Source organism: Tachypleus tridentatus, chromosome 7, assembly GCF_004210375.1.
Source record: "Tachypleus tridentatus isolate NWPU-2018 chromosome 7, ASM421037v1, whole genome shotgun sequence".
NCBI classification, from domain to species: domain Eukaryota; kingdom Metazoa; phylum Arthropoda; class Merostomata; order Xiphosura; family Limulidae; genus Tachypleus; species Tachypleus tridentatus.
Window position 1 is genome coordinate 168983894 of NC_134831.1, and position 27351 is coordinate 169011244.

General features: G+C 34.3%; 2 protein-coding genes and 1 pseudogene across 6 annotated transcripts; 1 reads left to right on the forward strand and 2 right to left on the reverse strand.

Moving 5' to 3' along the window:
• Nucleotides 1-604: 604 nt before the first annotated feature.
• On the reverse strand, nt 605-4379 carry LOC143257181 (uncharacterized). Its single transcript, XM_076515542.1, has one exon. The coding sequence runs from the start codon at nt 4150-4152 to the stop codon at nt 2869-2871; it is 1284 nt and encodes a 427-aa protein (XP_076371657.1). The 5' UTR covers nt 4153-4379; the 3' UTR covers nt 605-2868.
• On the forward strand, nt 3785-9710 carry LOC143257182 (trophoblast glycoprotein-like). 3 transcript variants are annotated; one of them, XM_076515545.1, is made up of 3 exons: nt 3790-3924; nt 4861-5110; nt 7980-9710. In XM_076515545.1, the coding sequence occupies exon 3, from the start codon at nt 7993-7995 to the stop codon at nt 9244-9246; it is 1254 nt and encodes a 417-aa protein (XP_076371660.1). In that variant the 5' UTR covers nt 3790-3924; nt 4861-5110; nt 7980-7992; the 3' UTR covers nt 9247-9710. The 3 variants fall into 3 exon arrangements, with proteins under 3 accessions (XP_076371659.1, XP_076371660.1, XP_076371658.1); XM_076515544.1 differs by lacking the exon at nt 4861-5110 and having other exon boundaries at nt 3785-3924; XM_076515543.1 differs by lacking the exons at nt 3790-3924; nt 4861-5110 and adding an exon at nt 6346-6606.
• Nucleotides 9711-11261: 1551 nt separating this feature from the next.
• On the reverse strand, nt 11262-22162 carry LOC143257183 (neuropeptide CCHamide-1 receptor pseudogene; annotated as a pseudogene). Of its 2 annotated transcripts, none has more exons than XR_013031728.1 (2): nt 22070-22162; nt 11262-14335 (listed from the first exon to the last, which is right to left on the reverse strand). The product of XR_013031728.1 is annotated as a neuropeptide CCHamide-1 receptor pseudogene, transcript variant X2 (transcript). The 2 variants fall into 2 exon arrangements; XR_013031727.1 differs by lacking the exon at nt 22070-22162 and adding an exon at nt 16788-16971.
• Between the last annotated feature and the right edge of the window lie 5189 nt (nt 22163-27351).

Genomic DNA, 27351 nt, shown 5'->3' on the forward strand with positions numbered 1-27351 from the left:
AAAACAATCAATCTTTAGTTATTTGGACATTTATCAAGACTTCCTATAAATTAATACCAAATCTGAAGGCAACAAAATCCAAAGGCCAATCACCCTGTAAGAGAAATATAGCTGTCTTGGACGAAGATTTCTTCTACCCTGACAATTTATAATTGTGTCACTTAGTCCTATCATTTACACCATGAAATTAAAAAAAAAAAAGTTAAAGCATCAACACTTTTATAATCTTTAACACATCAATCAGATCCCTCTTTAAAAATTTCCATCTAGTATAGTCTTTCTTCTCAAATATTGTCCAACTAGCCTTCCTCTTTAACTATTTCTCATAATTCATTGTCATTTCTAAGGTCCTACCCAAGACCAAACACAGTACCACAAATGTGGCCTTCAATGAAATTCTTATATCTTTAAGACTTCTAATGAATATGTTTGTACATACAATCTAAAAAATCCTATTTGCTCTGCCCACTTATTTGGAATTAATTTTGGATTATCCAGTTCAGTTTTCTATGGTTAAACTTTGATGAAGTTGTTTGTTTACTGACACTATACCACAAACTGTAAGAATACAAGTGTTCTAGTTCTTAATAAAATATAACAAAAGTTTCTGTATTCTGAACAAATATATTTGTCTTAATTTATATAGTTTCTTGTTATGCACATTAGATAAATAACCACTATATTTTATAAATCTGACAACTATTTGTAAACACAATTTTTTAAAACTGACCTTTCAAAAATTATATGTATTAATGCTATACTCATTTGGTTAGTTTTAAAACATATAAATAATTAAAGGTTAAACACATAAATCTGTATATCAAGAAATACAAAAATCACCCTTCACAGAATGAATAGATATCACTGTCATATTCCTTCAAATAAAAGTATTCACAAAAAAAGTGTATACATTTGAATTTATTAAAATTACATAGCAATATAATATCAACTTTACACCTGTACCCTTTATTACGCGATAACAATATGCAGCCAATTCTCTTTATTTAACAGAAATTTAGGATTTTAACGATTTGGACGTTTTCATATTTTCATAATGTGCATTTGTTTTTTATTACAAATGAACAGTACGAACATTACCAGTCGTAAACCTAGTTACAAAAAGAATGTTTCTCCTTCAATAAGATTAGTTATTCTTCAATGTTAATGGATGGTAATTGTATAACAAAGATGAAATAAAAACATGCCTAACATGGAAAAAGTTTATATTTTATACTGTTAATATGCGAGCTTTGTAACAGGTGTTTTTCAACTTGTAACGTGTGCCAATATCATAAGGTAAAGATTCACAACAAGTACATATACAGCTGTAACTAAAGTAACAATTTTTTTTGAGAAATTTCAATTTCTAAAACTCTGGATAGCATACAATATATAATTTTTGTGTATACTACAAAAACATTAACACCTTTGTTCATAACACTTGTTTTGGTTTGACAACTTGTAGGCTAGTAAGATTTACCAAGTAATTAGAAATAAATTTAATAATAGAAAAAAATACTTTTCTGTAAAAGGTAATGTACACACTTATAATTCAATACATATAATAACACTTTTTCAACTATTTCACAATTTTACTTATTAAAGAACTTTATATCAAGTACAGAACTACCTATAATGTAGTATATCAGAAGTGCATCTAATATTTTATTAATAGAACACCAATTTTTTTCCTTCAGTTAAAACTACAATGTTCAATCGGTATTTCTAGATATTTTAATTTTTGTTTTATTGAGTAAATAGCAAAATGATAACCATATATACATATATATGCATGTAAACATAAAAATAATATTTATCAGTCTATCACTAACAGTTATATACACCAAAATGTTATAAAATTAGTAAGTCCAGTTTTAGATAAACTGACTAGAATATATTCTTGCGTCTCAGAACAGTTGGTATGGGTATTAACATTTTTATTCACAAGCAGAGAACAACGTTTCAACCTTCCTAGGTCATCTTCTTTGTTAACCTGAAGTTGATCAAGAAAAGTCAAAACATTGTTCTCTCCTTATCCATAAAAGTGTTAATACCCATACCAACCATTCTGAAATAAATTTTTTATCAAGTGTGTTTCTCATCAACAAAAATATATTCTTATAAATCAATAAGTCAGAAGAAGTAAAATTAAAACAAGCAAATGAAGTCAATAATTATTTGGTTTTCTATTAATATTTACAGCCATAAGAAAAATTTAGTTAAATAAGGCACTTTAAAAAAGCCTAACGTTTTCTGATAGCCTATAAATATCATACTTTGTATGTTCTTGTTTTCTTTTCTTCTTCCATACATTCACAGAAACCAAGAGAGTATTGTAAAACCTAGCAATTTTGATTACTGTATAAAAGTTACAAGATAATTTTTATAACTGAGAAGCAGGTAATGATATAACGTAAATGTATAGGAAACAAAAACTGTCATCATTCAAGTTATTTTCTTCAATTAAACCTCTGTCTGAATAAAATTAGTTAAATATTCAAAAGAATCCTACACCTTACTAGCAGTTAAAACAATAACTTTCCACTGAAACTTTTAATATACTGTAAGGATTAAGAGGGTATTCATTTGCATGTTGGTTTAAATAAAACTTGTAATTGAAATACTCCTTAAAGAGAAACTGTTATAGTTTTATTTTTTAAGGGGAAGTCAGCATCTAACAAACATTTTTATACTTTGATATCTACCAGTTACTGGTATTCTCCAATCTATTCATTCTCCCTAGCATGATAAAATACTACATGGAGTTTTCAAATATTATTAAGAAAATGACACTTTAATTGTTCAAATGCTCAGTGAATGAGATCTAAATTTGAACAAATTTCACACTTTAAGGCATGTTTATAGACATCATGCATTGTCATCATTTGCCAAGTTGTCTGAAGATTCCATTTGGTTGTAATATTTATCTTCTCGAAATAAACAGTAATGTTGTACAATAAATAATATATCAAACAAAATTGAAATAAGCCCCAATCCAAATTTCGTAAAATTTCCAAACACCGACATCCAATCGTCAAAATTATAGGCAATCAGAAACATCTGAAGAATACTCAGAAAACCTCCTGTGAAGTCTAATAAGATATTTCCAATACTCCAGCCAGACGTGGAACGACGTTTACAGTTAAAGTAAGCCTGTGGAATGTATTTGGTTAAAGTAATGGCCAGTTTCACATATGACAAATAGTAGAGTAGTGATAGCCAGGGGTGTTTGGGAATCCCTCCTGCAAAGATTACAATCAAGAAGATGACAGCACCAAGAAATAAACAAGATAGAAAAGCACATGCAATACGAGAAACCCTCTGTTCACCTCTTTCATATAAAAATATCTGAACGACAGTAATTACTGTGGCACAAGTTGCATGAACAGCAAAAACAATATCATTTAATTCAACTGGGATAATACTTGTTGGAAATAAATTAAAATACTCACACTTCACAGTATAGACATATTTAAAACATAAGTTATAAACAGAATAGCAGAAAAATCCTGCTAGATTTAATACTACAAAATCAAAATTCAGTCCAACAACACTTTTTCTTTTCCAATTCATATATATTTGAGGATAGAATGAGACAGACCAGGCAACAAAGTACATCCAACCAATAATAGAGCACAGTATTATCAAACCCTCGTTCCTGTAAACGTTTACTCTCACAAAGGCATTCAAGTCCATGAAGTTGTTCGGTGTAACGTTGACTCGAACAGTTGTGTGTCCTTCTTCTCTTGCTGTCACATTATAACTCAAAGATAAGTTGGAATTTGTAGGAATAGTCCAATTATTAGGTAAGCAATTAATAACGTTCCCATGTTCATACCAAAAACTGACCGCCACATCGACGTTAACGGGTTTGCTGAGGTAAACGGAAAAACATCCGAAATCTTCTTTGCTGAAAGCCAGATCGTGAGTTGAAACTTCTATTTGCTGTGCAGACACTTTACTAATAGTAATAAATAACTGCAGCAACGTTACCAATCCAAATATCACAGAAAATACGTTTACAGAATCTTGCTTAAAGTTAAATAAAGTTCTAAATTTCGTGCGAAAGAAAGAATCTGTAATAACACAAATAGTACTAGTAATATTATTAAGACTACTCAATTTCGACATTTTCTTTAAAGCCACAGGCATGTTATTAGCACCACTTGTAATACTAACTTTCCACACTATATTAGACGTCTTTTTAACTTTTAAAACTAGAGTAAAAGTTAAGCCTGTGATCAAAAAAGGTTATTTAGGACCTACTAAAATTTAAACTGAAAAACAAACCCTAAACACGAATTACAGAAGTACTACCGTAAACATTTCATCTATTCAAGGATAAAGTCAAAACTCGTGATCAATTGTGTAGTTTTGGTTTCTTGCCTCAGGGGGAAGCACATGTCGCCTTTCCGTTTTTACTGTCTTTTAACCAATATATATAATTAAATAAAATCGTATACAAATAACAACTACCACTTTTTTGTTTTATCTAAAATCACGGGATTAAACACGATCACGAAAATTTTCTTTATAAATATAGCATACACATTACTCGAATCTACCTTACTAAGTTAACAGCGACACTAAAGGATAGAAAATACTAAAACAAAATTCTACAAAACTGTATTGACATCAGTAATGTGTTTCATAGATTTGCTTATCTTTTAAATTTCTTTCTAGTAATCAGATAGCATGGCAATAAACACAAGTGGTCAGATAAAGAATTCTAATTTCATTTTGTTATGGTTTTGTTTACCATTCATTTATTATTCCTGTTATCATTTTGCTCAACTGTGAGTTTTAGTTACATTAAAGCGCTAGCTAACTCGCTATTGGTTTAATATGTTTCTCTTATAGCAAAGCCACATCGGCCTTTCTGCTGAGTCCACCGAGGGGAATCGAACCCCTGATTTTAGCGTTGTAAATCTGGGGACATACCGCTGTACTAGCGGGGGGACGGTTTAGTAGAGCACATTGAATTTGAGCATTACATATTCTGAAACCGACCCAATCTTCCCATAGCAATGGCGTACAGATGCTACTGCCATGAAAAAGTATATAAATTAACTAGACACATAAGATGTAACTTCATGGTCTAATAACAATGGTAAGTAAAAAGCTTTCCTTAAACTTGAAAACAAGTTATTTTACGAGATATAGTTAGAAATAATTATTGTTAATTATTGATCGATATTTTTAACATCCAGAAGTACTTTAATTTTGAAACTTTGTGCTACTCTCTGGTGAATTAATTTTATTTATTTATCTGCTTTTTTCCCGTAATTTCTTTGATATTTCTTGGAGTTAATTATTTTGAGGTTTACATTTTATTGTTTATGAACGTTTGTATCTAGTCCTGATCATGCACGGTTTGCTAATTACTTTTTTGTAAGTGATAAAATTTGTATTATCATTGTCTGAGAGTTTTGTTTTGGATTTTTTCTGTTTTATTTTAATAAACTGTTTTTGTTTCATCCTTATTGTTGCCATGTTTTGCTTAGTCCGTTAAAAAAATAGATTATTTTATAGGATTTAGAGATTTGTGTTTTATGCAGGTAAAGTTTATTTCTCGTATTTGTGCAAAGTTGCATAAGGATTATTTGCTCTAGCCATCCACAGTTTACAACTGTTGGTAGAGGACGATAATTTATGTTTTCTACTTCCTTAGCTAATATGTATTATTTTTTTTATATTTAATTTTGTTTCAGTTCAATTTAATCACCAAAAGTTGCTCAAGTAAACAAATTAAACCAATGCTTCTTTATTCTAGATCAGTCCTCGACCTAGATTCAATAAGTAACAATTAACTGTGTCTTCAGAGTAATATAGCTCTGATATATAAGGCTGTCTTTTTTGTTTTTGTCGCCAATTCGAGTACAGGTTCCCCCTCCCTTATACTTGACTATTAGTGGACAAAAGTCACATCTTTTTGAGAAGCAATATGTGCAGCTTGGTTTTGAGTGACATTATTGTGTTTTGTACTAAAACGTATCACTTCAATCAATCAAGTCCCCCGCTGGTACAGCGGTAAGTCTACGGATTTACAGTGCTAAAATCAGCGGGTTCGATTCCCCTTGATGGACTCAGCAGATAGCTCGGTATGGCTTTGTTATAATAAAAACATATCTATTCTTTTTTTTTTTTAATACGTTATTGACTTTAAAATGGTATACTCGGAACTTTGAAACAATATTTTTAACTAGTTCACTTGTGATCTCTGTTATACCATGGCTAAAACCGGACATTCTGAATGACTCATGGGCGGGAGTGCAAACCCTAGTCACGAACTGACGCGTTTTTGAGAAAGCAACAAACAACACGTACATAACTAAAAGGGTGAGTAAGACAGGTTCTAGAGCAGAAATCAGCCTGGCCTTGTCTGGGGAAGTAGGACGCCATATTCGAAAGGTGTAAATCACGGATACATACATTTGTTTCCTTCGTCTTTAAGCTGGCATTATAAAGAATAGTTTTGCCAAATGTTAAACAAATATTATGAGAAGATGATTATTTTAGTTCGTTCTTAGTAGAATTTCTTTCGACCAATCTTTACAGGAACAACCAACAGGTGTTCCTTGCTCTTTCTTCAATGCAAACTCACAGGTATGCTAGTTATTTTTAGTAACTTGTTGAAATGGAACAGTTCCTTAAATCTGTCAAGTTAGTTGATGTTAAACTTATAACAATAATATCCCGTACTTGTATTAACGAAAGAAAAACGACAGAACTCGTTAAAAGTAACAGCTATACAAAACTTTACGATTCATTTTACATAGCTCTACTGCAGGTATTAATAGACCTAATAAGAATCAGCCTATGGTCTACTGCTCTTACTAATATTACGTTCTACTTTTAATTCTAGTTGGTCTAATAGCTATCAGTTCAACTGATAAAGTTATGTTTTATATTGTTATCAACTGTTTAAATGTAGAAGAATTACCAGCGACATTTTGTTTTTAAGTAAAGTTATATGATGTTTTTAAAGGGTTCATTCTAGCATTGAGAGTTTTATCTATAGAACATTCTCTCTACACTATAGATGTTTCCATTTGTTGTAATTTTCATGTTCCTTTTGGAGATAAAATTATGCTTTGCATCAATTGATAAAATTTATCTATTTTGTTCTTGTGAACATTTGTTTTTTATCGGCAGTTTACTTATGCCTGAATAAATTAACCATATATTAACTACCTAGCTTTTTTTTTTTAATTTCGCGCAAAGCTACTCAAGGGCTATCTGCGCTAGTCATCCCTAATTTAGCAGTGTAAGACAAGAGGAAAGGCATCACCATTCACTCCCAACCCTTGGGCTATTCTTTTACCAACGAATAGTGGGATTGAATGAAACATTATAACGCCCCCACGGAGGAAAGGGCGAGCATGTTTGGTGCGACAGGGAACTTAGCAAATAAGTAAATAGTTCATGTCACAAAGGACACACAACACGTTTTTGAAATTGCTTACTCAATTTATTCAAGAAAAAACATTACATGTTTTGTACCTAAATCAACCAAAGTTATTTTCATGTTTGTCATCCAGTGGCAGTAAACACATGGATAAGTATGTACTTTAGCTTCTGAAAATCCCCCTAGAGGAAGGGACAGGAAACACTTTTATTAGGGACATGTTACTTGTTCCTAATTTAATGTAAGTGCAAAATTATTATACGTTTTATAGATTTCTGTTAGGTTATTAAGAAGACAAACCAGTCTTCTATCAAAACATGAAGTAATGTTCTCCGAAAGCTAAGTCATTTTATTATGTTTATAAATCGTTGTTTGTAAATGTATGATAATAGAATTAAAAAATACAATTTTAACGGAAAGTAGGGATCATTGGTCAAAAATTATCTAATACAAAATAAATGTTGTAATACAAATACACAAACAAGTAAAGTGATACTAGTTGGATAGACTGTGAAACCCTACTGTGTTTTTATTGTAATACGTTGTTTTAGCTAGTTTCTTATCTTTACAGTTCAGCTTTCACCATGGCTACACTTCATATAGAAGGCGGGCCCCGAAACCTACTACAAGCATTAGGGTTAGCAACTGTGACTTTGTTTCTAAGTGGAGCTTGGCCTTTTGTCTACAGTGAAGTGACAGAGGTAAAGAATGTCTCGCCTTCACATAAATCCCGATTTCCGTCTGTTTGTCCGGCGGAGTTTCAAGGCAAATGCCTTTGTGGAGAAGTGCCGTACGGACCCGAAGGGAAACTGACTTACGTTACGAACTGCACAAACACTAATTTTCACGACGCAGTGATGCTAAAAGAGCTACCCTTAGAAACTGAAGTCCTTATTTTCACTGGCAACCGTATTCCTGACCTGCCTTTTAACGTGTTTGGCACTGCAGCGATGTACAACCGACTTAACACCATTGACATGTCTAACAATCATATCCAGAGTATCAAGGGAAAAACCTTTCATCACGTAAAGTTCGTGAAAAAGTTGGTACTGAACGACAACGACCTCTACATCGTTAGCAAGGATCGACATTCTCGGATGTTCAGTAACTTTAATCATCTAGATGAGCTGCATCTAAAGAATGCCTTCACCGAAAAAGTCGCATCTTCCGATTACTTAAACAACCTCGAAGATGTTCTCCAGAAAAGTCAACTGGACAACTTGCGGATTTTAAACCTGGAACAGAACGAACTTAGCAGCATTTTGAACGGAAACTTCTTTTGTTCCATGCCGTCGCTGACGGAGATTTACGTGGGAGGAAACAGAATGACAGACTTCCGGTTTAATTCTACCTGTCTTCCACGCTTGGAACTTGTTGATCTGAGTCGTAACGAAATATCGTGTTTAAAAAATTCAACCATCCACCTTTTAGACGCTGTGCCTGGACTCGAAGTAAACTTGACAGGGAATCCATTTGAATGTGACTGCCACCTAACGGACATGTACCGCTGGTTGGCCACCACTAAAACTAGGGTAACCGACAAAGAAAGGTTGCAGTGTGTAAATAGGTTTCATCCCCAAAATGTTTGGAAACTAATAAAACATGTCACACTTTACGACCTAGAATGTCCGTTGAAAAAAACTGATTTTCATGACCACCTAAGCGCCGCCTACGTAGTGATGGTGCTAATAATAGTGATCTGTATGATAATGGTATCGTTACTCGTTTATAGACACCGACAAGCTATTTATGTGTTTGCTCGAAGCTGGTTCCAGCCAATCAGAAACAAGATGAAATATTCTTCTCTGGATAAACGCGAAGCTGAAATGGAAGTATAAAAAGTTACAACAATTATTGTCGAAAATAATAATAGATGAAAAACGTGCGTTTCGGTCCACATTAGTAAGGAATTGTGGGTTATTCATGAAGTGCGTCTTTTTAAAGTGTAATAGAATTAACATCTTTACAAGGACATACTAAATTTTTATACTACAAGCGTGCTTGTACAACTGATACAATTTTACGTGATATGTTACGTTCGTGCAGGAGACGTATATTAGATATTTGCTATGTTTTGTAACCTAAACTACATCGATGTTCATTTATTTTTAGGGAATCAAGTCTTCTCACCAAGACTTAAGAAACAAACGTTACTGTAGTTTAGTGTTTGACTAACACATTGTATGCTTTATTTCCACAACTAGGACTGATGGTCTACTTAATAATACAGCCCATGCATGGTTTGGATCATATATTTTTGTCATTTGTATTTTTAAATAAAAAACAAATATTTTAAACATTTTATGGCAGTTTGCCTAATGTAAAAATTGTTTATTAGTCAGCTGGTATAGCTTGTTGTGTGTTGTTGAGTGAGCTGGTATAGCTTGTTGTTTGTTGTTGAGTGCTTGTGGTGTGTTGTTGAGTCAGCTGGTATAGTTTGTTGTGTGTTGTTGAGTGCTGGCTTTCTAAGTGGGGTAGCAATACTTTCCAATATGTGTAGGTTACTTTCATTGTTGGTTTGTAAAATAATTTCAAACTGTTGTTTAGATATCACAGCAGGCCAACGTGTGTTTTTAAACAACAGTATTCTGTGTATCCCTTCTGAAGCCTCCTGATGGTGGAACCAATGTATTCAGATTTGCAATTTAAACGTGTTTTAAAATATACGACAGAGGATTTCTACATAAAGCCAGCATTAAATAACAAAGAACAGGCTCTACCTGTCAAAAAGGAGGAGAAATAGGAGAAGTTGAGAAGTTGAGTTCGGGGCACACATTAAGCCTATTCATTATTAATGTGTATATAAATCGTGGAATCAAGTTAAGTGACATCATATGATTACTTTATATGTTAACCAATTTAGATTCAATACAGATGAACAAAGTTATGGAGAGTTCAATACGTTATACTAAAATGTTGTTGAATATACAATTCAACAAGACACGTCTGTACCACAGCTGATATGACGTCACAGTGGAATGGAATTACCAGAACTTCATTTTGATATTGTTTGTCGTTAAGTAGGTAGGGTGATGTCACCAAAATCTGATCCATTGTGGAATATGTAACACTCAAGTTATGAAGATATGTTTAGATTGAATATTTAGAACTTCCAAAAAGAGGTTATCCTTTTTAATTAGAAAACAAAGAGATGTGGGTCAGCTTGGGACACCAGGACCACACAGAAAGATATCTACAATAATATGTACATCAACCATGGTAAACAAAGTGTTGGGTCTTGTAACAAACGAGATTTCACGAAAACAGAGGTTAGTGCTAAAAGCCATCCACGTGTCCCATTCAACAGAAAACAACATAATCAAGAATTATCACCGTCTGAAAAAGCGATAGAAGTTATGCATTTAGAAGCTGCTTCCATGACATATCAGTTCAACCATCACATACGTCAAGCAGCTGCAAAATGAAACAGATATCCAAGCTATTCCATACGAAGACATGCCAGTTAAGTTGCCGGATGTAACACCTATGTATTTCTCTTCGACCAGGTTGTTGAAACGAGCGATTAAAAATCTCAGTCCTTGTACACTATATAGACTTTAGAAAGCAGGCGGGAAGAAGGGTGTGCTTCAAACATGGCAGCTTTGTGATCGAAACAATTGCTATGAAATCTATGCTGCAGGACTATTATCAAGATGTTCAGTCATCAGATCGAGTATGGTCGGAGGTGAGGATATGTCGAGACTTAAATATGTTCACACGTGTTAGTGACAAGGGATTAAAAACCTATAAACAATAGTGTTACAGTAGATATGTTTATTTACCAACATAAGCACTATAATTAGATTTAGAACAAGTTGTAAGTAATAAAACTACATTTATAAAATATGTTCACACATGTTAATGACAAGGGATTAGAAACCTACAAACAACACTTTTACAGCAGATACGTTTATTTATGAAGATAAGCACTATAATTAGATTTAGAACAAGTTGTAACTAGTGTTATCGTAGGTAAATTTTTCTAGGTTGTTACATCATTACATTCAGACCTCGCTGTAACTAGTGTTAGTATGGATAAATTTGTTAATTTAACAAAATATTAATGATATTAGATTATAACCCGTTTTAACTAGTGTTATTCTAAACAAATTGATCTGTCACGACAATACTATTACACTTAGAACTTTTTGTAATTAGTGTTACGGTGAGTAGATATATTTAATAACACCATTAAATGTATAATTTGTTATGACTAACTTTTCAATATTAACTGTTGAACGAATCTGAAATCCAACCTCATAATGAGTATAGTTAATTAAATATACTTTTCTTACGTTCTTATCTATAAAAATGAGAATGCATTGTCTTATCAGTGAGGTAACCTAGCTTTTAACAATATATTCGGCCATAATCCCAATAATATGTCACGAGGTTCGGCCATCTTAAGATATTTAGGTTAGTTTTAAATACATACTTTAAATTAACAAAATAGCTGTTTGCTTCAAGCACTGTCGCTAATTTCATATTTAGTAAATGGGGTCAGATTGGTATAACTGCTTATAAACAAAATTTTACACAATATTTCCTGAGAATGTCTTGTGACCGTTGAACAATTCCTTCAGTGTAATTTTAATTAAAGAAGTGGTGGCATCTAGGATAATAAGTCGCCAAATGTTACTGTCTAAGTTTAGAGTAAACTGACTGTACATAAATGTAAACTGATTATTTACTAATGTTACAATAATAGTGTTAATTTTTTTCCAATACACAGGACCATTACAATGAACATTGAGACCGAAAAAATATTGACTTTTTTAAAGCTATCCAAGCAAACACTAAAACTTAGTTGTAATTCCTAATTTGAACAATTGTGATGTGAAATAAGACATGTTATTATAAACAAAATTCCTTGTTATAGTAATATGTAACAAAACCATATTCAAAAAACAATCTCAGTCTAACAAAAATTTCGTTTAACTAACGTTTCATTACACTTTCACATCAGAATTATTCTATAACAAAACTTCTGTGGTATATTTTACACAGGTCTTCAAAGCCAGATGATCGTATAGACTATGAATCTCTTGACACCACTTCTGATGTTCAGTTTTGTAGGAGCATATTCTTATATTTCATCTATGGATAACATATGTATCAAAGTTCAAAATAAATATAATATCTCTCATAAGAGACAGACCAACTTTGTTATTAATATATATAAAACCATGTAATATTAATATTGATACTTCATTATTTTACACTTCAGAAGAGTATATAGTACTATACTGTTTTTACTCATTTTATAATAATAATTGAATAATGCTGTTTTACAATGTTACATCTTATTAATAGTACAATTTTACTTTCATGTGTGTCGTACAATAATCATGGTACCATACTGTTTTACACATTTTACTCTTTAATAATGATATTGTTGTATTCTGAGACAATTGAATAACAAAATTTGAAATGTTTTATTCGAGTGTTTTTTACTACACTTTTGTTGTAGCACCGTTTTTTGTAGAGCTTCTAAGAGATGTATAGGTAGTGCGGTAAGTGAGAGGGCGCTGTCGATGAAGGGCATTATGGCAACAGCAGAAAAGGTAGCGTTGAAAGTAGTTACGGAAAACGCTACTAATGCAGTAGAGGGCGACAGGGTTGAGGCAACTGTTGGTGAAAGTCAGAACGTAGCCAACAATCTTCCAAGCATGCCAAAAGTCGTTATAGGCGTTCCAAGAGTCCGAGTAGAAATAAAACCATAACATAAAAAGATGGCTCGGAAAAAAACAGATGCCGAATATAACCGCCAAGGATAAGACAGTCCACGCCACCTTGTGGCGCGCCTTCAGCTGTCGAGCGTGGCTGGCATTCTTTGTTATATTTTTTTTAGTGCTCAGAAGAATGTGCTGAGCCATTAGGGTATAAAATATAGTAACCACCACCATGGGAATCACGTATAACACCAGAAATTTGACTAACACTGTGGCTCGAGGATACCATTGATCTAGTTCCGGAGGAAAGGGGTAGCATATCTTGATGACCTCTCCATTGGCCACCATTTTATGGATGAAAGAAAAATAAGCACCTGGTATAGCCAGCCCAATCGAGATTACCCATATGACCACTACTACAGTGATGGATGTTATTTTCTGATGCTCGTCTCGCTGTTTGTGGAGGGGCCTGGTAACTGCATAATATCTATCAACACTTAGCGCAGCCAAACTGAAGACGGTCACGCCAACGGAAAGGTCACGCAAAAACTCGCTCAACTTGCACACGAACTCACCGTACGGCCAGCTGTCAAAAGTGTAAATGGTCGCTATAAATGGAACGACAAACAGAAGGACAGTCAAGTCTCCAACTGCCAGGGAAACCAGGAAGGTATTGGATATGCTGCGCATTACTTTATTCCGTACAAAAACCCAGACCAGAGTACCATTACCAATCACGCCAACCAGGAAAATGACCGCAAACACCAACGGGACGATATAAGTTTCTGGTCTTGCATGATAAGGCATATTAACCTCACCATGCTGTGCTGTAGTGTTGACAGCGTTCTTCGTATCGGTCCAGTTGTCAATTCCAGAGGACGACATCACTTTTCAATAACAAAGTGTACCTGCACAAGTCACACTTGACTTTTCCAGTTCTTACTAGCGAAGTGTGAAACTAAATCAACTATACTGAATGACAGATATTAGAGTTCAAATTAATATTAGTGAATATTTAATTCTGGTCCATGCAGTAGCTAGTTTTGTCCAGAAGTTCATGGTAGATACTGTACATAATGCTATAAAAGACGTTTGGAATGGAAATCTTGTTAGATCTAACTTTGGTAGAAGAGTCACAATATAAATTAACATAACCGGTTTGCTGTTTTCCTCACTTCAGAACTGGCGTGGTTAGGTAGATGTCTAAAACGTCAACTTTCTTCTGGAATCAGAGTCATCTGACGTTAACATTGGCCTACCGAATAAAATGGAGAGACATAACTTTCAATTATTACATGACAAAATTAAAACAGATGCATAAAAGATACATATGGATAAAAGTGTTATAGTTAACACATATATTATTAAAACAATAAATATTTAACTGTATTTACTCACAGAGAAAAGTACCGACCTCCTGAATTTTAGACATTATGTCTACTTAAACCATCTCTTCTTAACTTATACCTTTAGTAAAAAATAAGAAATAGTGCAGAAACTTTCACTTGAAACCATATTATAATGGCTTGGCTTCCAGAAATGGTTAGTGATTACAATAAACAAGTTTCCAAAAGGGTTAGTTGGTAATAATAATGAACGGCTTCCATAAATGGTTGGTTAGTGATTACAATAAATAAGTTTCCAAAAGGATTAGTTGGTAATAATAATGAACGGCTTCCAGAAATGGTTGGTTAGTGATTACAATAAAAAAGTTTCCAAAAGGATTAGTTGATAATAATAATGAACGGGTTCCCAGAAATGGTTGGTTAGTGATTACAATAAATAAGTTTCCAAAAGGGTTAGTTGATAATAATAATGAACGGCTTCCAGAAATGGTTGGTTAGTGATTACAATAAAAAAGTTTCCAAAAGGATTAGTTGGTAATAATAATGAACGGCTTCCAGAAATGGTTGGTTAGTGATTACAATAAAAAAGTTTCCAAAAGGGTTAGTTGATAATAATAATGAACGGCTTCCATAAATGGTTGGTTAGTGATTACAATAAATAAGTTTCCAAAAGGATTAGTTGGTAATAATAATGAACGGCTTCCAGAAATGGTTGGTTAGTGATTACAATAAAAAAGTTTCCAAAAGGATTAGTTGATAATAATAATGAACGGCTTCCAGAAATGGTTGGTTAGTGATTACAATAAAAAAGTTTCCAAAAGGGTTAGTTGATAATAATAATGAACGGGTTCCCAGAAATGGTTGGTTAGTGATTAATATTAAACGAGTTTCCAAAAGGATTAGTTGGTAATTACAATGAGTGGGTTCCCAGAAAGGGTTAGTGATTACAATGAACGGGATTCTAAAGAAGAAGTAGAGGGGAACATCATTTATGTTGTTAAAATATCAATTCGTCTCCCCCCGTTGACAAAATCATGCACTTGGAGGAACTTTTCAAGACTGAGACTACACCAGGTGATTTGTCTGAGCGGAAGCATGCATGTACAACTGAAGTCATTTTGATTTTTCCTGTACCAAATATTTCCACCGACCACTAACGTGGTTTCTACAAAATTCAATCAAATAAACTACGAGTAAGAGTTCAATATATTAATATCGCTTTGCCGACTGTTTAATTCCAACTTCTTTTGAAGACTATAAGAGAGTTCTACATTTACTCTCGTTTCGGGGTTCATAGATTACTTTGACCAAATCCATAAACCAGAAAACGAGACTACGTTATGTGTAAAGCAGACTTCTAATTCTTTAAAAGAAGCCGAAATTAAATAACTAGAGGACACTAGTGAACTTTCACTCGTAATTTAGGTCATTCAATTTAAATTTTCCACTTTAACTTGTGTAAATATTGTTTTTTTAGTTTTCCCTTATGTTCGTTTTTTCAAACTTATTGTTAAAAGTTAATTTTGACGTAACTAGTGATTAGGACCCGGCATGGCCAAGCGTTTTAAAGCGTTCGGCTCGTAATCCGAGGGTCGCGGGTTCGAATCCCAGTTGCACCAAACATGCTCGCCCTCCCAGCCGTGGGGGCGTTATAAAGTTACGGTCAATCCCACTATTCGTAGGTAAAAGAGTAGCCCAAGAGTTGGCGGTGGGTGGTGATGTCTAGCTGCCTTCCCTCTAGTCTTACACTGCTAAATTAGGGACGGCTAGCGCAGATAGCCCTTGAGTAGCTTTGCGCGAAATTCAAAAACTAACTAACCAACTAGTGATTAATAAATGAAATAATTAATTAAATTCACAGTATAAAACAGCAAGTGCCAACAAGTGACACCCCCTCAATTCTTAAGGTCTAACTATAGTAATTCAAGTGGTAATTATCTGAGCAGCATTCTACAGCCGTAAACGTTATACCTTATGACCATCCTATAAAATCAGACCCAGATATTCTCGAGGTGAAATGGCGATCATTAAAGTGTATATGTTCCAGGAGTGGACATGTGTTAATGTATCATAGCCAGTAATTAAAAGGTGAATAGGTTCTAGTGGGAGTCATCTATCTAAACATAGCCAGAAGTGGACACATGCGGACAGTAGAGATAGCAAGAGGGTTAGAATTAGAGAACTGGGGCCTAAGCTAGAACACAGGGGTAACAGAACAAAGATATTAGAGACGAGCATTAAGTCAGGTTACTAGGGTACTACTGGTCCAGGAGAAGCAACTATTTTAATCATGATTTACTATCAATGAATACAGATATATTGGAATGTACTTATAAATTACTTCGTTGGAGATTAACATACCTTAGGTAACAATCAACGTGACGCATTTTAAAAACACTCAGTAACTTCTCTGGTGGCTGTCGAAGGAACAAATACGATATTTATACACATATTGCTGCGACAGAGCGCTGATTAAGTCACGTGCTTGGGAACAGGTGTGTTCACGAGACTGAAAATGTTGACATCAAAAAAGGTATCCCCTAAACGTGAATGAATCGTGTTGTTTCCTAGCAAACAATGCAACCAAATATTTAAAAAATAACATAATAAGATGTATAATCAACGAAGGCTGTTTTAACAACTGTTTCTATTGATAACTTTGCTTAAGGAACATGTTTAGCAAAAAAACAGAAAACCTGCTCTGTACAGTGAATCATACATTAATAGGAGACATATTCTCCAAACTGACCCATCATATAAATTATAGTCTCTTTTAATGTTTGATAGATTAAGATCATATTCAAAGACTTTAACCTCGACTTGTGTCTTTCAACAACTTCGTAGGTACAAGCGACCATCAAGAACATTTCAACAGTTTCTTTGACACCATTAATCAAACACTTCCTAGGATTTCCTACGTCCGTGTATTCTGTTAACTATAAATTACATACTATTACTGGCAGCTGTGCACCAAATGGCCGAGTTTCTTCAATCTCTGGTCATTTCAGTTTCACACCAAGCTGTTCTCTAATTGTTTCATTCCTTTATCTAGTCCGCTCTTACTCACGGCTCTACTTTCACTTCATACGATGTCATTCTTTATTTGCCTGTGTCTGGCAGTAATATGACAGTGTTGGTTAAATACAATGTTATCTAAGCGTTTCAAGGGATGTCTTTATGGGACATCTGACATGTTTCATGTAGAACATTAACTAATTAATAGTCGAAGAAAATAACATATTTAAAGGTCATTTAATGCTGTCATAATGCATATAAATAATGACCTCTGCTGACATTCATTTGGTCACAATTAAAAGAAATAATAACTTGTTTGCAATCATTTTATCAAATGACTTTTGGCCAGAAGATATCCATTTGTTCCTGCTAGACAGCTTGCCCAACCATCACACATCGTGTACAACATAAAGTTAGAATATTCATGTCGGGTTTAACATTTACGATAATCTAAGTCAGTTTCTTAATTAGTTGACAATTTTTCAGAATTATTTTGCGTGCTACATTTCCTCTACTAATTAATTAATAACTAGACATGGAAGTTGTATAGGTCACTACGTACGTCAACATTTAATATCCAACTGCCACAACTTTACTGTTAGAACCTAACAGAGATCAGTTATCGAGTATTATCTTGTTGTTGTATTAATATTACTCAGTGATTTGGTAAGCTGATATCTCATACACACTTTTATTAGCAAAAGTCACGCCGCCAACACCAGAGGGGCCTGGGGAAATATCCTTTACATAAGGATCTCTGATTCAGTAAATTTAAATATATTATACAACTTTAACAAGTAAATATATGTATCTAAGTTCAATAATCAAGAAAAATTATATTTTAATACTGCCATAAGTCATTGGTATTTTTAAATATACCGTAAATTCCGACGTATAAGTCGACGTGGCGTATAAGTCGAGGTCTATAAGTTTGGCCTAAAAATCATGATTTTGACATGTACCTGCCGTATAAGTCGACCCCCTTCTCTGGCTCAAATCGCTTGGTCGGAATATTTCAGTCGGCATTAGCGGCGAGGTGAAGCTAAGGAAGTGATATTCAATAATCAACTGCGTCATCAGCAGACCTTGTCAGACGGCGCCATTTTCAAGAATTCTTATTATCCGCTGTGACTAGCTACGCCTCGCTTCTGGTCGGCATAAAAATGACAGATTTGCACTTTACAATAGAGAGCAAAAGTTCTGTCACTACGTGTTCTGAGAATTCATTTTTGCTGACTCATTCGTGCGCTTCGCCGCGCTTTCACTCACGTGACGTTTCGTTTGCCAAAGTAAAGTGAGAAATCTGCGTTGATTGGCCAACATGACATGCTTGCTCGACAAATAAGGCTTTCACTAAAAGAAGAAGTGTCACGTTTTATGCACCTTACGGTATTCCTGTCTAGACAAATTTATTGATTTTCTTTTATCTGGTGTGTCTAACCTTGCTACGCTTAACTAGGAAATTAGCTGACCAATCGGCTCTGAATGAATTTTTAACTGTCTATCCAGTTTCAATTCCCAGTTTCAAAATGTCAGTTACAAATTTCAGTGACAAATTTTTAAATAATTATAAATCGTTAAACAAGCAAGATGTCCAGTCAACCACTAAGAAGGATGAAATATGATGCAGCATTCAAGATAAAAGTCGTTCAAGCAGCCAAAGACAGTAGCAACAGCGCAGCAGCTCGGCACTAATGCATAAGTGAAAAATTGGTCAGAGATTGGAGGAAGGCAGAAAACACTATCAAAGAATTGCCCTTAACCAAATGTGCGAATCGTGGTCAAAATCAAGAAAAATGGCCAAGATTAGAGAAGGAAATAGCGACATGGGTGTTATCTGAACGTCAATGTGGCAGAATCGTAACAAGAGCCCTTATCCGACTGAAAGCTTTACAATGGGCAGCTAAGAATAAAGAAGACAGCATGGATTTTAAGGCAACAGTCAGTTGGTGTTCTCGTTTTATGCATCGTCATGATCTGGTCATTCGTCAAAAGACAAAAATTGCTCAACAGCTACCGAAAGATTTGGACTACAAGATCACGCAATTCCAGACCTTCGTCATCAATCAAAGAAAACGAAATGAATACGATATGGCTCACATTGGAAATATGGACGAAACGCCCATGTTTTTTGATGTCGTCGGCAACACTACAATTAACAAAAAAGGAGAAAAGACAGTTCTGGTAAGGACCACAGGGCACGAAAAACAACACTTCACCGTCGTATTGGCCTGCCTCGCCGATGGAACGAAACTGCCGCCTATGATAATATTTAAAAGAAAACGATGCCAAAGACAAGTTTCCGCCAGGAGTCGTGGTTCATGTACAAGAAAAAGGATGGATGGACGATAGTGGATGTGTCAAATGGATTAACGAAGTGTGGGCCCGTCGGCCAGGCGCCATGCTTAAACCCAAATCGTTGTTAGTGTGGGACATGTTCAAGTCACATTTAACGGATACTACGAAAAAAGCATTAAAATCGAAAAAAACAGATATGGCGGTGATTCCAGGTGGATTAACATCTGTACTGCAACCTCTGGATGTATCGTTAAATAAACCATTTAAGGATTCTATGCGCACCAAGTGGAATGAGTGGATGGCATCGGGTCAAAAAACTTACACTGCCGCCGGAAATATGCGTGCTGCATCTTTGCCTACAGTGTGTCAGTGGGTAAAAGATTCCTGGGACTCTATTGATCTAAAAATCGTTGTCAACTCATTCAAAAATGCTCAATTACCAATGCGATGGACGGTACGGAGGATGATATGTTATGGGAAGAGGATGACGATATCCCCTCATCATCAGTGGAGCATGACATTATTCCAGAAGAGGATCCTTACGATGACCATTTGAATGGTGAGGAATGGGACTTTGTGTTTGATCGATCTCATGTTGAGTAGGATTACTAGTATTTTACTATTTTATAAATAAATACCTATATGTCATATCATATAATTTTGATTTGCGATGGTTTTCTCGAATCTGAATTTACTAGAATTCATGTCATGAAAAACGTCACCGCCGTATAAGTCGAGGATGGATTTTTAAACTTGAATTTTGGTGTTAAATTTTCGACTTATACGCCGGAATTTACGGTATTAAGGTTGTGATATTACTTCACTTTACAATACTAAACCTAACAGGGACGTGCGGTGATTTGCCCTGATGGGGAAGCAAAAGCATACAAGGTGGTGATGACTAGCTGCCTTCCCTCTAGTCTTACACTGCTAAATTAGGGACGGCTAGCGTAGATAGCCCTCGTGTAGCTTTGTGCGAAATTCAAAACAAACCATTTCTGATGATGCTTTCTTTATCACTAAAACTCTTTGTACCAAACTTATTCACTGTTAAGCTTTTAATAATATAGTTACAACCTTTCCTACTATCTTTTGACTCCATATTCAAATATGAAGGATGACACTTCACAAAAGATGTATGCATACAGAAAAATACAGCATAATTTAATACAGTGCCCGAAGCACCTGCACATCACGTGAAACCAGACAGGCGGCAAAAAGCCACGAGAGCAAGGTGCAGGTCATGAAACAACAAGTTTCCAAGTATCGGAAGAAAATTAATTATAAATTATTTTTTTCTTATTATATTTGGTTTCTTTATTGTACATTTTAATTTATAAATAATAATTACGAGGAGCTAAATTATTTATTTCGCTTAAATTGTTTAGTGATACAGACTACAAATTGTCAGTAAGTTCCAATTTTGCATGTATTTAGAAGGAAGATGAACTGATAATTACTTCCTTTATGCCACAGAACAAGCCAATATAACATGAAAACTTTTTTAATACAAGTATGAATTTGAATTTTTTTATCCAGAAAATTATTCAGGTAAGAAGCATTTTATAGTTTAAAGAATATATTACGTAACAAAATTGTTTTAGTTAAAAATAGAGCCTTTCCTATGAGGGAAGCCCGGCATTGCCAGGTGGTTAAGGCACTCGACCCGTTATCCGAGGGTCGCAGGTTCGAATCCCCGTCACACCAAATATGCTTGCTCTTTCAGCCGTGGAGGCGTCATAATGTGCGGTCAACCCCACTATTCTTGGTAAAACAGTAGCCCAAGAGTTGGCGGTGGGTGGTGATGACTTGCTGCCTTCCCTCTAGTCTTAAACTGCTAAATTAGGGACGGCTAACGCAGATAGCCCTCGTATAGCTTTGCGCAAAATTCAAAACAAACCAAAAACCAAACAAGATGATTACTGATTATGTACAGTGTAGTAAAGTGCATCCATATGAACCAATCGAAAGTTCATAACGTCATATTTAACTGATACTTAAACAATAATTTTTGTTAACATATACTGGGAAAGCACTACTTCCCTTGCTTCCATGGACCGCACACCGTTGAAATCTAACCACTGTTAAAACTGCTTATTTTATGTTTTTGTCCAAATACTTTCAAGTCATGCACAGTGTTTATATCTTGAACTGACGTAATTCCTGTAACTTTAAATATTTCAACTTCATACCAGGTCCTTTCAATATCTAAAGAAAATCACCTTTAATGATTGTACATGTCTAGGCAAACGAATTAACTTCCTAATAAGGCGATCAACAACAAACAGATTAAATCAGACTGAAACTATGATGTTTTAACCTAAACATACCTTTCGTCTGTCCTATTATTGTTTTACATGATATAGCAACACCGTCCACACTACCGAGTACAGTACTGACAGTTGTACAACACGACAGCCTTCATGTTCACTGTTGGGTTTACGTTTATGCGTGCATTTGTTGTTGTTGCATTTGTTTTTTTTTACACGTTTGAATCGCTTGTAATTACTCACATTTTTTCCTGATACGTTTGCACGAACTGTAACCACCCATAGTGAAAGAGACGACGTTTTCATATAAACGAGTAACGTACAAGGTTACAAATGGAAGAGTGAAATATCACAGAATGTGTTCCAACCCGGAAAAATGACAGGAATATTTTATATACAAAATATTATCACATATACTTTCCTCTTTATAGACTGAGCTTAATCTCAGGTCTGTTGTCCAATAATGCAACTTTGTGGATCTTCTAAAGAGCTTCAACAAAAACCCAAAAAGTTTTATTACAGAGACCAAAAATAAGTTGATCATTATTTTTGCTGTCACAAACTGCTAATTATAAATGTGTGTACTTTTATTAATACTGCATTTCCATTCTAGAGGGCCATGGCTTGTTTGTTTGTTTATTTTTGAATTTCGCGCAAAGCTACTCGAGGGCTATCTGCGCTAGCCGTCCCTAATTTAGAAGTGTAAGACTAGAGTGAAGGCATCTAGTCATCACCACCCACCGCCAACTCTTGGGCTACTCTTTTACCAACGAATAGTGGGATTGACCGTAACATTATAACGCCCCCACGGCTGAGAGGACGAGCAACTTTGGTGCGAGCGGGATTCGAACCCCGACCCTCAGATTACGAGTCGAACGCCTTAACACACTTGACCATGCCTGGCCACGAGGTCCATGGTAGTGCTTTTTGTATTCGGGTGGAGCACAAAAACATTCCTTATTAATAACATTTTTCAGTTATGCTGTCAAACTATAATTGATTTATTGTCATAATACCATCAATGCAATCAAGAACATAACACACATAGGTTATACGTTACGTATTGGCAGAAACAATACATTTAAGCGATCATTATAGTATACGAATAGAGTAACTAGAATACACATACATATATATATACAGGGTGAGCCAAAAGTAGGTGGACAGTAAAAAAACATTTATTTGGAGATCACGTATACGTACAACTATATGTAATAAGACAATTATATTAATGAAAATAAAATGTTATTTATTAACGCAAATGCTCAAATTGTTTTCCTTCTTGATTTATACAGCTTTGAAGTCTATCTCTTACGCTTCGACAACCATTTTTGCACAAGTCACTCTGGGCATTAATTTCTTGAAATGCATCTCTTATGTAAATTTTTTAAATCACCGACACTTCTTGGTTTTTGACTATAAACTTTTTCCTTGAGTACTCCCCAAAAGAAAAAATCAATAGGGGTCAAGTCCGGTGAACGTGCCGGCTAATCGATTGGACCTCTTCGACCAATCCATTTCAATGGAAATGTTTCATCAAGATACTCACGAACTCCTTTGGAATAATGTGGAGGGGCCCCATCTTGTTGAAAATAAAAGTCATGTAAATTAGGTTGTTGCTGTAACTGGGGAACAACTTGATTCCTTAGAATTTCGAGATACTTATCTCCTGTAATTGTTCCGTCCAAAAAAAATGGTCCATAAACACCAAAACTTGAAATACCACCCAAAACATTGACACCAGGCTGATTTAGCTGTTGTTCTAATGTTAAATGCATGTTCTCACTATACCAGTAAACACAATTATGTCTATTGACATGACCGGATAATTTAAAAGAAGCTTCATCACTCCACACAATGTTATCTAAAATTCCTGGGTTTTCTTCAATCTTGTTCAGCATAATTTCACTAAATTGCAGTCGCCTGTCTGGATCATCCTCCAATAAGCCATGAATTAGTTGTGGTCGATAGGGTTTCAACCCAATTTGCGTTATAATTCGCCTAATAGAGGTTTGTGGTATGTTCAATTCCATAGAAGCTCTTCTGGTGGATTTGTTTGGACTTTGAACAAATGCATCGGCAACACGTTGCTTATTATTCTCTGTACAGACTGTTTTGGGTCGACCAGTTTTAGCAGCATTAAGTATTGAGCCAGTGGCGTCGAATTTGTCACGGATACGGTAAATGGTTTGTCTTTTTGGAGCTGGAGTATCAAATGTTTCAACCCACTTTCTCCTTACGGTTTCAGTATTTTGAGATTTCCAATACTCTTTTAACACCCATATTCTTTTATCTGTATTTAAAGTATTTGACATTATGGGTTCTATTAACAATCTAAAAAAAAAAGAAAACAGATTAAATTAAAACAAATGTAATTATACAATTGTAATTATATAACACAAATAATATAGTTGCAACGTAGTTATAATATACAATTGCATTAATATAACCGATACATAAACCTATTCCAAATGCTGTCCACCTACTTTTGGCTCACCCTGTATATATGTGTGTGTGATTTTTTTAAATATAATACCATTATCTGGATTTGCTAAAATGTCTTCCACCTGCACAATTTCACTGTCTTTAAAAATACCTAAACAGTAATAATAATGTTTAGTTACCGGTATATGTTTCACGTAGCCTCTTGTTAATAAATGATTTGGAACACCTGCCCAATAAACCCCACACCTCCTGTTCCTGTACCAGAAAAGTCACATACTTGTCACATTTTACAGAATTTTCCCGGAAAACAAGACAAAACTGTAGAACTGTGGAACATTAACGATCGAATTAAATAATAGGAATCCTCCAGGATTAGACATAGCTGTCTCTAATCTTTAACTGCTGGTGACGTTAAAGACAGGCTCTTCTGCCGCAAGGGCTTTTTCCGGATCTTTCTGAACGGAATAATAGGGGTGACTGTCACTTCTAAAATCCTTCCACAGCTAAAAGTGAAGATCGTGTTCGGTAGTTTCCCAACTTTCCAGGTATGGGTAAAATAAATAAAAAAACTGCTGAAAAAATACTTCAAAGAAAGACACAGGAAACAATTATTATTTTCTATTTAAATGAGAATTTGTTGTGAAGTGCAAAACTACACAATGAGCTATTTGTGCTGGGCTCACCATGAGTATCGAAACCCGATTTTTAGGGGTATAAGTCCCCTTAATGCTGAGCCACTGGAGGACTTTACAAGAGAGCGAAACTCATTGCAAATGAAAGCAAATGGATGATTTAGTAATAACTATCTCACACTTATCTCTGTATTTTGTTTCTATATCTAACATGTTTTATTACACCATTATAGCATGTGTTGAAAACATAGCCTTATACGCATAAAAGTGAACCTTATGTTACTTTATAAATATTTGCATGAAATACTGTGGATTTATTTGTTCAAGTCTGATGTCAAATGGAGAGTAAAGGTTATGAAAACTGGAGAATTAACGGTACAATAGAGACTCCAGAAGAAAGTGAAATAAAATGGATTTTTTGTTGGTTATAAGGCCCAGAAAAAATATTGTCTTGTTTTTACCAGACCGACCCTAATGAAAAACGACTATCATTGATTTATTTTTCTATTTTCATTAAAGTATTGCACCAATCTGCTATCATATTAGCAAGGTCATAAGAAATCAGTCTCTGATTCGTTAGTTAGTGTGGTGTGTCAACGCTCTCAGCCAATTAAATCGGAGCTTTGATTCAGGCAATATCAAACCTTTAATGATGGTTTTTAGAATGTTGGCTGTCCTCTTTAACAAATGCCGCCATGTTTCCCTAAAAACGACAGCGCCACAGTTTACTGGAACATCCAAAGACGTGTTCGAAAGATACCACCCTAAACTAGAATGATTATGAGCAGAGATCAATCCACGTTGATGTGGACAGTTTCAACTGACATTGAAATATATTAATTAGTATACATGTTCGTTGTCAAATCAATTGAATTTCACTGTGAACTTAAAACTTCGGACGTTTGTGCGTTTGTAGTGTCTGCTGTGTCCACCAAGTGAAGTCGAACACTGATTTTATCGTTGTATATCCGTAGACTTACCGCTTTTCCACCAGGGGACCCTTGGAAGTTGAAAGTAGCAGCGGCTCAAAGGATGTAGTGATAAAATCCAGTCAGTCCAATACACCGCCTGACTACCCCTCCCCATTTATTATCATTTTTTCATCAAGTAATAGAAAGCAAAGATTTTTTTCTTTGTTTCCATGAAATTTTATAATATCATGTATCAGATTAAAACAAGTATACAGTGTAAGTCTGAAATATCATGTATCAGATTAAAACAAGTATACAGTGTAAGTCTGAAATATCATGTATCAGATTAAAACAAGTATACAGTGTAAGTCTGAAATATCATATATCAGATTAAAACAAGTATACAGTGTAAGTCTGAAATATCATGTATCAGATTAAAACAAGTATACAGTGTAAGTCTGAAATATCATGTATCAGATTAAAACAAGTATACAGTGTAAGTCTGAAATATCATATATCAGATTAAAACAAGTATACAGTGTAAGTCTGAAATATCATGTATCAGATTAAAACAAGTATACAGTGTAAGTCTGAAATATCATGTATCAGATTAAAACAAGTATACAGTGTTAGTCTGAAATATCATGTATCAGATTAAAACAAGTATACAGTGTAAGGCTGAAATATCATGTATCAGATTAAAACAAGTATACAGTGTAAGTCTGAAATATCATGTATCAGATTAAAACAAGTATACAGTGTAAGTCTGAAGCTGACATCGGATCTCATATATTTCATGCACCGTGTTCAAATATATTTATGAATATAAGAGATGTATTTTTAATGCTAATTTCAGAATTATAAGTTAAACTTTGGAGAAATGAAAAGAAACTTTTTTTATTTTGCAATATTTCGTCAGTTTTTGTGAGGTTAGATCAAATTAGACTAGTCACATAATTAGATGTTTGTTTAAATGAATATATATATATATATATATATATATATATATATATATATCATTAAAAAAATAAATGACATTTTCTCCATTTTTTTCTACTTTAAAAACCAAATCTCTAAATTGTAATTTACATTTCTGAAATAAGTATTAAAACTATATTCCAAACGGATTTTTTTTTCTATTTGAAAGCGGCACATGAAACAGAAAAACAAATAAACCTGACTTCAACACAACGTAAGGATACAGGTGTAAAAATACTGAGAATACTTCATGATATACCGAAGAATACCGCAAACAAATAATATGAATGCGCGTGCATAGGTTTTCTTTTCTTTTCCGAGTAAATAATATTAAAACAGACTTAACATAAAAACGAAAACAAAGACAAAAGGTTAT